Genomic DNA, 14661 nt, shown 5'->3' with positions numbered 1-14661 from the left:
AATCCAGCGAAGTCTTCGTACCTGTCAAATACGTATTGTACATTCTAACAGTTTGACACCGAGATACTCGAAATCGCGCTATTTGCACTTTATACAGTTCTAGCTATAGTGCATTAGTAGCGATTCGCTGAATTATAAAAGCCATTCAAGAATAAACATATCATATATCGCATGGTTCATGTCGTATCAGGTTAATTTTTTCTTACCAGTTGCAAAAAGCACTATTTGTCGCAATCGTAACTCATTAATCATTTCGCACCACCTGAGGTATACATATCGGTCGAAAAATGCTATGACATTGTAGATACCAATTAAGTTTGGTTACCTTGGAGCAGATTTTATTCATCTACGGCATATAATCGACGTAGTTATAGGACATACAAGACAGATTAAAGCCAATCTCCACTCTGAAACACAAAAACTTTGTTCAATATGGAAACAAATAGTACATAAAATAAGGGCTTACAATGAGATTCCATCACCTTGCCAATCGCACGATAGTTGAAATCCCCTACCAACTCTACACGATTCCGCAGTGGATACAGCGATTATGTGTCGGAGCGTTTGACATCAAGCATAATCACTCCAGAGATCGTAATCTCCAATGGAACCTCGGGCGAAGGGGGGAACCTACGACGAAGATCGCTGTATCAACATTTTATCGTAGTCATCAATCTGCGTTAAAAGAAACATCGTGTTATTTAAACACAGCGACTTCCACAGAAGTTATTTACTTACGTAACACTCAGTCCCAAAAGACACAAAAATGTTTGCCTTAATCGATGAAAAATATCCACAGGAAAGTAATGAAGACTCCTGCTACGCAGACGTTTACTCACGTAGCTATTAGGTAGCATAATCCTGCCAATAATATCACGACTCGTAATAATTTCACTTTCCGCCACGGCAAAAAAAAACTTGCGATGTGTTTTATTTATTTAGACTGATGCATACTATCCGTCAAACGCTCGTTTAAATTTTACACTGTTAATTTTAAACAATTTCTAGACAGAACCACAAAAAAGGCGAATGCTGTTTAAACTAAACTAAAGTTTAAACTAAACCGGTGACACAAATTTCACGTAAAATTCGAACTAATAATGCAATAACTAATAGCGATAGAAAAGGATTTGCCACTATTCAGCAGCCATTTTGGATTTTGAATCTGCGATGGCACCATCATCACCCATATACGTTCAATTGAAGTGGCTCACACTTGAATGCCATATGCACTCACATATAGCACAGATCCAAATGTTGAAACACTTCAATATTCGATGATGCACATATAAAAATCAAAATTATGACATTTGGTTAGCATAGCATATATGCCATATAGCATGTTAATGGTATATCACTCGAAAATAACGTGGATTCCATTTGAAATGTGTATGGATGGGCGAGTGAAAATGAAGTGGATACGGCCATTGATTTTCAAGTCTGAATAGCATTTGAATTGCGCGTGAAGATTATTTACAATGAAGTGTAAACACATTTGTTTGTTTAGTGCCTTGCATATCGAAGTCATAAGCCAGTCACTTGAAATGTGCAAGTGCTAAAACATTCGAACATTATGTGGATTCCCTTTGGAATTTGTAGGGATATACAAGTGAAATTAAAATGTTCACCGTTATTGACTTTCAAGTGTAAGTGGCATTTGGATCGACTGTGTTGTTTTTTTACAGTGTATAAAACTTAAATTTTACGTGTTTTTCTCTCAAATCAGGGGTGGAACAACGGGATGGCAAGGTTGTCATCTCCCATATATTTTGGTGCGTAACCGACACCTGTTTACAAAACGATTTACAAATAACGTTTCACTCAACTACTGCCACCAGTCTGATTTGGGCCCGCTGTCAAATTTTGAGCCCAGAACATGCTGTCGCTGACGTTCACTGCAGCTCGATATAGAGATGTCGATGGGGTGGTAACCGACATCACTGGCACTGGCACCCGAAAAATAGCCTGTTTACCCTAAAGCAATGTTAATTCGGATAATGAACCTTAATACTGGCTGTACCTAATGATATTTTTGCGATTTTGTAATGTATTATAGATTGTATAATATTTTTCTGTTGAATAAATGAAAATACGGCAATATACAGTTTCGGTGAAAGCAGAATGAAAATAGATGTTCGTTATGCTGAAATCCTAGCGTGCCATCCCTTTGGGGAGGAAATCACCCCATCGACAGGCTACCATGCTCTTGCAGGTAACATCTCAGGGTGAGCGAAAATGAAATAGCATATTTCAAATTTCATCAATTGGCCTTGCGTTGAAAGAGATTTGAAAGAGATTTCGTAGGCTGCTCGCACTTACAGGAAATCTCGTGCCGAACTGTCAACGCGTCAAAAGCAAAAATACTTCCCTTTCTTTTATTCTCACGCAAAACCCTGAACAATATCAGCAACGCTGGCAAGGCCAATAGAGCTTTCTAACAGCTCAAGCACCCCCACACTAGCGAACACGAAATATACATGATTTTTACCTCATTTTGGGGAACAGCTGATGGTGGAGGAACAACCCGACAAAAAGCAATTACTAGTTGTGTTTCGCCGTTTGCCACACTGCAGAGCACATATTTCGATCAAATTTTCCATCCTGTTCCAAATTCAAGCACATATTTAGAAAATATGCTGGTATTTAAGCCAGCGAAAGACGAAATGCATTCTGTACCTTGATGACAAAGGAATGCATCTCTTTTGTTTACTGTTGTTGTTTGCCTTATTTTCAAGCACCAATACACACATAACTGGAAAGCTCTATTCGTTTCACTCGACTGCCAGCAGCTTGATTTGGGTCCGCTGTCAAATTTTAAGCCCAGGACATGCTGTCGCTGCCCAAGTAACAATTTTAGGCTGATCAAACGCTTTTATAGCTGATTTTATTCAACCTGTGGCTGATCTATGGTTTAGGTTTAGAAATGAAAACCTTTTTTCAGCACTTAAACATCTAAATCTGGTGATTTTATCAAGCTTCAGGCTAATTAATAGCTGCTTTCGAAACTGCAATGAAGCTTATTAGAAACTTTTTTGCGCTTTTAAATAGCCAATTTCCGCAATGCTGCCAATTCTATTTTTAGAACGAGAAATAGTTTTGCAATCTGCTTTTCCAGTCGCTTAATCAAGGCTTCATCAACCTTTATGCAACAAAAAAAAATCTATTTTTAAATTTAAAAAAATGGAACGCGTCATTTTTAAATCGCCGTGAACGCGATATTTCTAGTTTCGAATAACTTTAATTCGTACAAGTAAGCTAGCTAGTTAAAAATGCATGTCTTTTTCTGGGAATTGAACCCGCCATCTTTTGATCCATAAGCACTCACCATATGATCCGCCCCATTTGCATCTGCAGAACAGACAGTGAGAATATCTTTACACCTGAAGCCTAGTCCGTCTAGCGTGAAGCAGTCGATAATGTCGATAACTGACAAACTTTTGCCACTGACGAACTGACATGACACTTAGAAGAAAATCCTTTAAAAACCATCGTCCTGCACATTTTGCTTGCACACTAGCACCCTCTGTTATGCATATTGCGGAGTAGCTAGTATTTGCAGGGTTTTATGCTGTAGGGTTTTGTACATTTGAATGGTTTTATACTGAAAACTCAAAGCAACACTCGCGCGCCGCGGTGTGGCCATGTTGCGAAACATGCTTTTTTGAAAAATGAGTGGTTTTTGATTGGACGATGGAATTATCGCGAGTATCTCGTCTGTTTGTCTGTGCTTTTGCTGTCAGCCGGATTTCGAAATTCTATGATCTGACAGTATGTGTGCTGTGAGCCGAAAGAAAACTTGGTACAAGTTTTTAAAGCCACTTTAACACCCTTAAGCAGCCTTAAACTAGTTTGAAAGCTGTGAGCCTAATGAAAGCTTTCACTCTATACATTTTAATACATTTAAGCAGCCGTAAAACCACAAACTATACAGACAGCACGCGAACGATTTTTCCAGGTACCAGAAGGGACGTGAGAAAGTCACTCACGGTCCCTTCACTGGTACTCATTTGTCTCACTTTTTAATACAGATATAAGTTCATTAACAGGTTACTTAGTAACGTTAAACAAACTTTATTGGTTACCATGCAAAACAAAAACATTCTGACCGCTGCTGGTAAAAGAAATGGAAACGCATAAAGCGGTTTTCTTGTGTGTTAAAATCCGTTTCAACGGTATTGACACGGATTTGATGTCTAGCTGAATAAAGATCTTAAAAATTTATTGGCAATGTAACAACTATCTTCACCGAACTCACTGAAGTGTTTTCTAAAAGTTCTGTTACTGAATTCCCGAAAACGCACATGTCACTGGCTGGCTCTAGGACTTGAATTGCAACATATCGCTGCAGCTAATAAGCATAGTATGGATACGGCAAATTATAAAGCTGTATGTAATAATGGCACGAGGATGCATATTTGCTGAATGTTATAGAGGTTGGAAAAAGCACTCAGCACTTTGTGAGCATTTTTGGAAGACAGAGCGGTGCTCCCATATTTTAAAACTTGATCTTTGGACCATCAACCACATTCGATTGATACTTCATCCGGAGATTAGTGACGAAAGTAGTTAAAAAAAAAGTAGGCAAAAAAAAGGCTGGCTGAAGGACAGCAGCAAATCTGTCTCGGAGCACGACACTCGTTAGTACCGCTAGAGCTATGTTATAATAATTTGAATCCTGTATAATAAAAGCTTAATGTTAAATATGTGTTCAAAAAGTCCTATGGCTTATACAAGTTGGTTTTATTGGTAGACAGTAGGGCACGGGAGGGTATTTTCAGCCCATTAAGCGATGATATCTATTTTTTCGGCCTATGGTCTAGTTCCAGTGGAAGAACAGGTGGTTTTGACGTGCATTAAATAAGAAGTAGTAGATTATACAGTCTTGAAAAAATAGTTATGAAATATTAAAATTTTAAGTCGGCAAAGTATTTTTATTGGCGAAAGAAGAGACAAATAGGCTGAATTTAGAAACCTGCTGAAAATACCCTCCCGTCCCCTTCTTCACATTCTTCCACAAATATTCTTTATTTAATCGCTTAATTTGCTGAAAAAATAGCGTTTAATATAATGAAAGGTCTTGAGGTTTGCAAAAGTTAGCACGCACATTCGTTAATATAAATATCAACCAGGGTTTGTTTAATATTTCGTGGTCAGAAACGTTTGAGTCTTCGTGCTTACAAGCATTCCTACGTATCCTCCACCTGTACGAACTCGATGCGAAAGTTGGCAAGTGAAGCTTTTTGCGCGAAAATTTACTAATTTGGATTCGCGGTTCTTACTGCTTCTCTTATTTCATTTGGTGTGATTTTTGGCGCGGAAACTGATGTACCATAGGTCTGTGCTATACATATCTGGCATCCGACTTCTGACGTCTGGTAAAACCACACAAACTGCGAATTAACAGTGAGTATGATTGTCACAGTTGCGATTCGGTATCGCTCAGCCCAGATCTACACTGTTCGGCAGGTTATTCGGCGTTACAGTAAATCATACCGTCAAGGACTTACTGTTGTGATGTTTTTCATTGTTTGATACGGTACACAGCATTGCTGAAAACCGACAAAAAATCTGCATCGCTAGATTATGCAAAATTTACTATTTTTCTTACCTTATCGTTTAGTAAATCATTGCGCATTGCGGCAACTTCACCCAAATGAACTGACGAAAAAAAACATAGGAAATCGGGTTGCTGAGTTTCAAGCCCGAGTAAGTTTCTTGTTTTCCAGTAGAGTAAAAGGGATAGATAGTGTTTGAGAGCCATGAGATACATGAGATATGCAAGGGACGAGATTCACTCACTTCAAATGAAACTGATCCCTCAGATTTAAGGCTTTTTGTTCTACGCGTGGTGTCTGTATAGTTTGTGGTAAAACGGTTTGTTGTTTATGGCTGTTTAGAAGCAGATTGTTCAGCAGAAAAATATCAGGCTTTTTTATCAGCTTTTGGGGGAGAACTGGTTTGAGAAACTTAAAGTAGCTTAAACATCGCTTATTTAAACACCATTTGAGTGCTTACTTTATACAGCTTTGATCGCCTTAAACAGTAGAATCAATATATATAGAATGCCAGTGTCGCTGTTTTACTACAGGACTCATTGTGGTAAACATGATGCTAACAATCTGTATCAAGTCTGTGAATCGGGAGCTTCATTGTCAAAGTTGCTCATTGTCTTTATCTGTTCTTTATCTGTGCGCTGGTTGGTGCTGTCATCAGTGCGCTCATCGCTGTTTTCATGCCAGTGAAATGTTTTTAAACGTTCTTTTTCTTTTCGTCCGGATGAATTAAATCCCACAACTGCGCCCTATTGCACCGATTTTTTCAGAAATTTGCAGCAAACGAAGTTTTCAATCACATTACTTGGCAGCCATATTTGAAATTTTAAACTGGTTGCCAAAGTTTGACAATGAGATTCCCCTTTTGATGAATCTCAGGCACACACACATATGCATATATAATGTAAATACATTATCTGAACATGTGTGATGTTTGCCACGCGCACTGCAGCGACACTGGCATTCTATATATATATTGATTATACTCCTTAAACCAACTCGTAAACAGCCATTGCTCTTGCAATTCAGCTACCGTTGTTACTTGGGCGTCCTCTGTAAATTTTATGATGCACGTGATATGTAAATAACCTTGATACCCGCCCCTGCAGCAACATATTTATTCATGAGTGAGGGAAGTACTAAACGCCACATGAAAGAGAAAACGGTGTACCAGAGCCGTCACCTTATAAACTTAAAACGGGAATCTGTCGTGTGTTCGTTTGGCATCGCGGCAAAAAATCTTTTTATTTCTCAAAATTAAACACGCAACTGATTCATTTTTGTTTCCTCTTTGGCAAACAAATTTAGGGCAGTGAATAAAAAGTATTATCGACCGTTAAATGGCCATATTTTTCTTCAAATGTTGATTGAAAACCGGCTTAGAACGAGACGGTGTGGAATCCATTCATTTAGCGTTTCCACCTGAAAAAAATCACTAGCCGAGCGATGGAAGACTATGATGGTTAGTATTATTTTGGTTGATAATTGAAATAAATCTACCATTAGGTACTACAAAATATACTACCCATAGATCAGCAACAACAACCACCGAAAAAATCGGCAAAGCAAAACAACGCCCTGCCGCTATGGGGGAACGAAAGTACAATGAACCTGAACCCGTTAATTTTGGCTAATATCCAGGGTTCCAGCTACTTCAAAGGTAAGTGATAGATATTTTGTCCTTGTTACAGTGTTCTAATGAACTTCCGTTGGTAGTGTCCTTGTTCAAACTTAAGACTTACCATGAAGTTGTGGACGAAATCTACTACCAAGTCAAACACCTGGAACCCTGGGAGCGAGGCTCACGCAAAACTTCCGGCCAGACAGGGATGTGCGGTGGGGTAAGTAATTAGATCACAGCTTGTGTGTTGTGTAGTACTGAATAATATGTTCACTTGTTAGGTTCGTGGAGTCGGCGCTGGAGGCATCGTATCTACCGCATTTTGCCTACTGTATAAGCTGTACACACTGCGGTTAACGCGAAAGCAAGTCAATGGATTGCTCTCCCACGGCGATTCTCCGTATATCAGAGCTTTGGGTGAGTGTTTTTTCCTTAGTTTATATTCTTAAATATCCTTTTAACGCATAATGCAACTTCCGGCATGATGTCCACAATTAGTAACATCCTACTGATCGATTGAAATATTTATCTATAGCCATGAATGTCTTGTTTCTGATATAATCCTGTTGTAAACACTGTTTTTCCAATAGCAACTGAAACGTGACACGACGGTTTTCTCATGCAAGACTTATACTATTTCAGGCTTTATGTACCTTAGATTTACGCAACCTCCAGCTGATCTATATGATTGGTACGAGTCTTACTTACTTGATGAAGAAGAAATAGATGTGAAAGCTGGCGGTGGACAGGTAGGTACTAACCCTGTTTGCAAATTGTTTACAGCATTCCATTCACTTTCATTCGTTTACAAAAACAGACAATGACAATCGGTAACATGATCCGCCAGTGGCTCACTAAACTAGACTGGTTTTCAACCCTCTTCCCACGCATACCCGTTCCGATTCAAAAGCAAATCGAATCCAAATTAGAACAATTCGCTAGGGAAAATAACGTGTCCTTTGCTGAGCCGGCCAATGACCGTTACAGTAAAACCGGTGGACGGCAATACGAACGTCCGGGTGTTCCTGCTGCGAGAGAAGATTACCGTGGAGGAGGTGAGTCAAGTCGAAGGCGTTCCGATTTCAGTGGTCATTGCGATCGTGATCGTGAACCAGCACGCTCGTCACGAGAAGGGTGGAGCGACGATCAACGACGCGGACGAGACAGAGAGCGTGAGCGTGATCGTGACCGGGAACGAGATAGGGATCGGGACCCTTACAGGCGAGAACGTGAACGAGATTATGATCGCGGTAGGGATAAGTATCGGGAGAGATCGAGGGATCGAGAACGACGGGATAGAGACAGAGATTACGATCGAGAGCGAAAGTACCGTTAGCACAGTTTAGGGAGAGATAGTTTGATCACTTAAAAAAAACTAGGAAAAATTACAAAACACATTAGGACAATGGGCTCAGAAATCCTGCCTCATTCTTGGTTGAAAACAGAGTGCATATGCTAAAAAGTACTCAAATATCAAACTCAGACAAAACCTTTTCAGTCACTCAACTTAATTTCACAATCTATATTAAGACAAGAACAAAAAAGTCATTGAAATACGGTAAAACATTCGCGTTGTCTGTCAGTTGTCTTGGTATTGCGATTCTAAAATGCTAGATACTTTTAAAACAAGCTGAAACACTAAGTACCTTTACAGGCGAATAGCAGCAACTTCATTACGGGATACATACATTTTCTTCTCACATTTTTTCTTTGTTTTTTAACCTTTCTCAAACATCATTTTACCTCAAGCACACGTTCATACATATTACAATTTATCTATAGACAGGATTGCATCGGTTGGCTGTGTCGGCTAGATACGCACAATCTGCAACACGGTGGAAAACTGCAGGTTAATATATTTTCTGTTAGTAGGTTTTACGATGGTCTCTGCTGTGGGCAGATGTCAACAAAAACGGGTAGACACGAAATCAAAAGTTTTCCCCGTGAGGAGCGATCCTAGCAAATAGCCATACCGTGCAGTCCGTTATCCAGTAATTTTCCAATCAGAATCTATCACGTTAATTTCCTATCTTTTCTGTAGCAACCATGCTTTTGTAGCTTACCGTAAATATCGCGCACCTCGATGGATACACTGCTTGCAATAATGGAAGCAAATTACGAAGAGATTCTACCTCAAATAATAGAGTTAGTTTAAAAACTGAATCTGAATCAACATTATCGTGTGTCCATTGTTTTGCCGTAACACACAAATACACCTAGTTTATCTCATCCCACTACAAACATGCAAGCACCATACAGTACCATTATCCACAGAGGAGCAAATGCAGGAAGATTTGTTCGTATTAGTTGATTTCGGTTTGAGCGGGAGATCCATTAGTTGTTAAGGTACAGTAGGATTTGTGTAGGAAACGGAAATATCGGCTCAGGATTAACACGCATACCTATCCTTACCAATTTACACAGAACACAACATTCACACTCTCAAACGCAACTGTAGACTGGACTTGTTGTAGCGGAAGTTTTATTCCAACAGATTTTAGCAGCAAGCAGTCATGTTGGCGGGTACGAAATCAGTGGCTCGAAACGGGAGTCACAAAACAAAAGCCGTTGACTATTGTTTTAAGAAAGATTTCTGTTTGTTACTCTGCCATACTGTTGCTAGTAAATTGTCAAGATAGTCTTGTACGATATCGCGCGTTGACTAGAACGTTTGTACCAAGTAAACGTACATAACAGTGTAAGCAACAAGCTGAATGAAAGGAGAGTTCAAAGTATAAAAGCGCTAACAACGGTAATCGAAAAATCATTGTAAGAAACACAAAAAAAAAATCGAAAATAAAAATAATGCTGTACTTCGAAATACCTGTTACAACATTTGCCAAAAGGATGACATTTTAAAAAGATTGGGAGTATCTATTGTTTGTGTTTTAATTTTTTTGTCTCTGTAGTCATGTCAGCTGGAAGCTACTATGACTTATTGTTTTCTGATAACAGCTTTGATAGAACAGATTTTAACAATACTTAACCTGGTGGATTATCCAATCGCCGTCACTAAACAAGACAAGAAGAGCCTCTGCTCCTGTACTTTTTCCGGAATTCCAGAAGGAAGCCGTCTCGGACCGTTGGTGTTTACGGTAGTCAAACAGTGTTTTGTCACTTTCTTAGTTAGCAGCTACAAAGAAGCAATATATTTAAATTTATTTTTTAACTGGTTGACTCTACCAGCTAAGTATAGCATTCTCCCTAAGTATAGCATTATCTCGTGCTCTCGTTAACTGGTAATAATTTACGGAGAAATTTAACTTTACTGCATCTCCACTTTAGCGCACTAATTTTAATTTTGCTGATCAATACTGCTCGTTTTGCTTACATACATACACAGTGAACTGCCATTTTGGCTGGCAAAGGGTGAACATGTGCCTTCCATAGCCTCTGTTCATTAACTCCTATTCCTACCTCCACGAGGTGCCGGCTGGGGTACGCAACTTCGGTTGTTGTATACTAAGAGGAAGGGGGCGCCCACATTGAGATGGCAGCTCCATGAGCGGGATAAGGACCTTAGGTTAACAGCCTACTGTACTGTGAAAACACGGACACGAATCGGAACATGGAATATACTGACCCTTGCCCACCAGGGCAAGCTGGCTCAAATTGCAAGGGAAGGTACCCGCCTGAAGCTTGAAATCCTGGGGCTGAACGAGGTCCGCTGGCCGGGTACTGACGAACACAGGACATCATCCGGGCAAGTCTTGCTCTACTCTGGCATACGAGGTGAAAATGCTACTCGAGAAAGAGGAGTTGGATTCCTACTGAGCCCAGGGGAACATGCAGCCCTGATGAAGTGGGAACCGATAAATGAGCGAATAATCGTTGCCAGATTCAGAACACGGGTTAAGAACCTTACAGCAATCCAGTGCTATGCGCCAACAGATGCTGCCGACTTGCAGGAGAAAGAGAGTTTTTACAGCCAACTGAACAGCGTGGCTGACAAAACCCGAAGGGGGACATCTAAATCCACATGGGCGACTTCAATGCAAAGATTGGTTCAAACAACGCGGACCTTGAACGCGTCATGGGACGCCAAGGCCTAGGCGAGATGACCGAAAACGTGGAGCTGTTTACAGAATTCTTTGGTAATAACAACATAGTCATTGGTGGATCGCTCTTCCCCCATAGACCAGTACATAAAGTCACGTGGGTTTCCCGCGATGGCCGAACAGAAAACCAAATCGACCACATCTGCATCAGCCGGAAATGGCGAAGGAGCCTTCATGATGTACGCAACAAACGCAGCGCTGATATTACATCCGACCATCATCTTGTTATCACTGAGACACGTCTCCGCGTCGCACGTGTCCAACGACGGGAGGAGAAAGTTGGGTGCCGCTACGTCGTCCGCCGATTGGAGAATCCTGAGGTGAAAAGGGCCTTTGTCGAACAACTTGAATCTCGAGCCTCGGAGCTACCACCTGGTGGAACCGTCGAAGAGCAATGAACCGGCATCAAGAACGCCTTCATCACGACCAATGATGAAACCCTCGGCAAAGCGCGCAGCGCGCAGCGGGCGGAGGGAGTGAATTTCGGATGAAACTTGGAGGAAGATCGACGAGCGGAGAGAGGCGAATGCCGGCATTGGGCGAGCGCGGACCAGATCGGCTAAGATAGATGCCCGTCAACGATACGCCGAACTGGAGAGGGCTGTTAAACGTGCTTGTAGGCGGGACAAGAGAGCCTGGACTACCTCGCTAGCCGAACAAGGGGAAACCGCCGCCGCCAATGGTGATATCCGTTTGTTGTACGATATTTCTCGCCGCCTTAGTGGTGCCAGGATGAATACAAAGATGCCGGTAAAGGACAGAGCTGGTCAGCTACTGATTGACCGTACATAACAGCTTAAGCGATGGACTAAACATTTTGAACAACTCTTCCGAGTTTCAAATGTCAGAGACCAACAAAACCAGCAACGTATGACGCCTACAGTTTGTCGGATTAATCGCGTCAACTCGGAGGCGCCATCGCAGGATGAAATTGTAGCAGCCATCAAGATTATGAAATCCAATAGAGCGCCAGGGATAGACTGTATTTCAGCCGAAATGCTCAAAGCTGACCCATCTTTGTCAGCCCAGATGATGCATCAGCTATTCAGCAACATATGGGAAACCGCAACTTTTCCGATGGACTGGATGCAAGGCATATTGGTCAAAGTCCCTAAGACAGGAGACCTAACTGAATGTGGTAAGTGGCGCGGCATCACGTTGCTCTGTATTACTCTCAAAGTACTCTGTAAGGTAATCCTTAGGCGTAGAGAAGTTCCAGATAAGCTGATCCATCTCATCGAGGCTCGGTACGAGGCGTTCTCGTGCATGGTTTTACACGACGGCGTCTTGTCCGATCCCATAAGGGTTACTGCTGGCGTGAGACAGGGCTGCATTTTATCACCGCTTCTGCTCCTCATCGTTATGGATGAGATATTAGTTGGACCAATTGACAGTAGACCAAATCGAGGATTGCCTTTGAATCCTCTAACGATGGAGCAACTAAATGACCTCGACTTAGCCGACGACATTGTCTTGCTCGCACAACGCCGAAACGATATGCAGAGCAAGTTAGACGACCTCTCCGAGGGCTCCCAGGCAGCAGGTCTCACAGTCAATGTAGTGAAAACTAAGTCTATGGTAGTGAATGCTGACAATTCCACCAACTTCACAGTAGCGGAACAACAAGTTGAGCAGGCAGACGCCTTTCAATATCTTGGTAGCCGACAACGCCTGATGGAGGTACCAAGACTGATATAGCCACACGGATCAGGAAGGCCAGGGTTGCCTCTGCAGGCCTGCGAAACATTTGGCGCTCAAACCAGATCACTCTACGTACGAAACCCGAATCTTTAATTTAAACGTTAAATCCGTACTGCTGTACGCCTGCAAAACGTGGTGCGTCTCAGCGGAGATAACGCAAAAACTGCAGGTATTCATTAACCGGTGCCTGCGACACATCATTCGTGCCTGGTGGCCTGATAACTGGATATCCAATGAGGAACTCCATCGTCGGTTTCATCAACGGCCGATTATTTCCATGTGTGGACTCATTACTGCGACCAGTATAGTTGATCTATTGTAATATCGCCCGGGTGTTTGCTGTATGACCTGCACTGCATTTCTTTTTGCTATAATCGCTATTGAGTGAGCGATATGCTTATTTTAAATTGTATGCGTGCTTGCGTGTATTGGGGTTTACCCTTCCTTCAAAGCTTGATCTACTTTACCCACTTTTTCCTCGCTGCCAGCACTATCCCATATTATAGCCGTCCCTGGTGAGGACTCATTCGTACCTCTGACCAGTACACTTAACTATAGGAGGGACATTTGCACTGTCAAGAGGCTTCAGAGGGTAAATATAGAATTCAGCACGAAGGAAGGGTAAATGGAGGGGCCTGAGAATAAACCCATGCTAAAGTCACTTGACATCGAATGGCTTGATTCTACTAAGATTCGAACCCACGACCACTCGCATGTCAAAGCAGACTCGGTAACCTTGCGGCTACGGAGCCCCCCATCAACGGCCGATAGCCACGGAAATTCGTGAACGTAGGTGGAAGTGGATCGAACACACCTTGAGGAAAGGAGCGAACGAGGTTTGCAGAGAAGCACTCGACTCCACAAGGACAGCGTAGAAGAAGCAGACCCAGAGGCTCATGGCGACGCAGCCTAGCCAACGACATCCGGACTGTAGACGAGAACCTGTCCTGGCGACAGGTAAAAGCCATGGCGGGTAACCGTCAGTGGAGATCTCTGATTTCATCCCTTTGTTCTGCCGTACCGGCGAACATGGACACATAAGTAAGTAAGTAAGTGCCATTTCGTTCGTTTGTAAGAATCGGAACGTTGTTTACTTTTCGCCGTGACGATGGGCTCATCTACATCCCACCATCCGTTATCTACCTGCTTTTTCGAAGCGACTACTTCCGTATTCTCTCAAATCCTTATTATCCAGTGAAATGCTGTTGCTAGCGATTCTTGACCATTTTTGCAGAGTTCTGCCGGAAGTCGGTTCTTTCTGGCGGCTCTATTATTCTTAAACTGACCGATTTCTCGCCGGATCTCTTCGAGATCGGCAGCCGGCACGCTGTTACCATTTGTAGGCACTCCTAGGTTAACTTCCGTTGCGTCACCTTCCGTTCTTTCGCTGTTGAAATGTTCGTCGAAGAATTGCTTCCACCTGCCGACTACCTCGCGCTCTTTTATGACCAGATTTCAATTCTCATTTCTACATATATTAGGCTTCGATGTGTGTCTTTTACAAGATTGGTTCTTCTTCTCATAGACCGTACGCGTCTCATTTGCCCGAAATAGTTGCTCTTCACGATCTCTGTTCTCCTCTTGGCGCTTTTTTCTCCCCAGGATCGTGGTCAACTTATTCCGCGCTCGTCGAGAAGCGGTTGTGACCTCATTGCCAGTCGAGCGAATTCTATACCATCCGTTTTCGAGGGTCGATGCACCTAGCTCCACTGAGAAAGGTAGAGCTTCA

The 14661-nt window shown here is 42.1% G+C and overlaps 2 protein-coding genes across 2 annotated transcripts in view; both read left to right on the top strand.

Moving 5' to 3' along the window:
• The first annotated feature begins 6767 nt into the window (after positions 1 to 6767).
• LOC128734616 (pre-mRNA-splicing factor 38B) lies at positions 6768 to 9972 on the top strand. Its single transcript, XM_053828897.1, has 6 exons — positions 6768 to 7014; positions 7084 to 7212; positions 7269 to 7393; positions 7455 to 7590; positions 7816 to 7922; positions 7991 to 9972. Exons 1-6 carry the CDS (start codon positions 6999 to 7001, stop codon positions 8507 to 8509), a joined length of 1032 nt encoding a protein of 343 aa, XP_053684872.1. The 5' UTR covers positions 6768 to 6998; the 3' UTR covers positions 8510 to 9972.
• A 1180-nt stretch (positions 9973 to 11152) lies between these two features.
• The window catches only part of LOC128735678 (angiotensin-converting enzyme-like), a 28765-nt gene continuing 25256 nt past the window's right edge, over positions 11153 to 14661 (top strand). The window contains exon 1 of the mRNA XM_053830162.1: positions 11153 to 11267. Within this exon, the coding sequence (XP_053686137.1) occupies positions 11153 to 11267 (115 nt within the window). The remainder of the gene's footprint in view (positions 11268 to 14661) is intronic.

The sequence above is a fragment of the Sabethes cyaneus genome, chromosome 2 (genome assembly GCF_943734655.1).
Source record: "Sabethes cyaneus chromosome 2, idSabCyanKW18_F2, whole genome shotgun sequence".
NCBI lineage: Eukaryota > Metazoa > Arthropoda > Insecta > Diptera > Culicidae > Sabethes > Sabethes cyaneus.
Note: the sequence above shows the minus strand (reverse complement) of the source record. Positions and strands in the feature narration are given on the sequence as shown.

Bases quoted from the DNA above. Each gene is read 5' to 3' on its own strand.
- LOC128734616 (XM_053828897.1), top strand. The intron at 7,394-7,454 runs GTAAGTAATTAG...TTCACTTGTTAG, and splicing joins AGACAGGGATGTGCGGTGGG to GTTCGTGGAGTCGGCGCTGG. The intron at 7,923-7,990 runs GTAGGTACTAAC...TTACAAAAACAG, and splicing joins TGAAAGCTGGCGGTGGACAG to ACAATGACAATCGGTAACAT.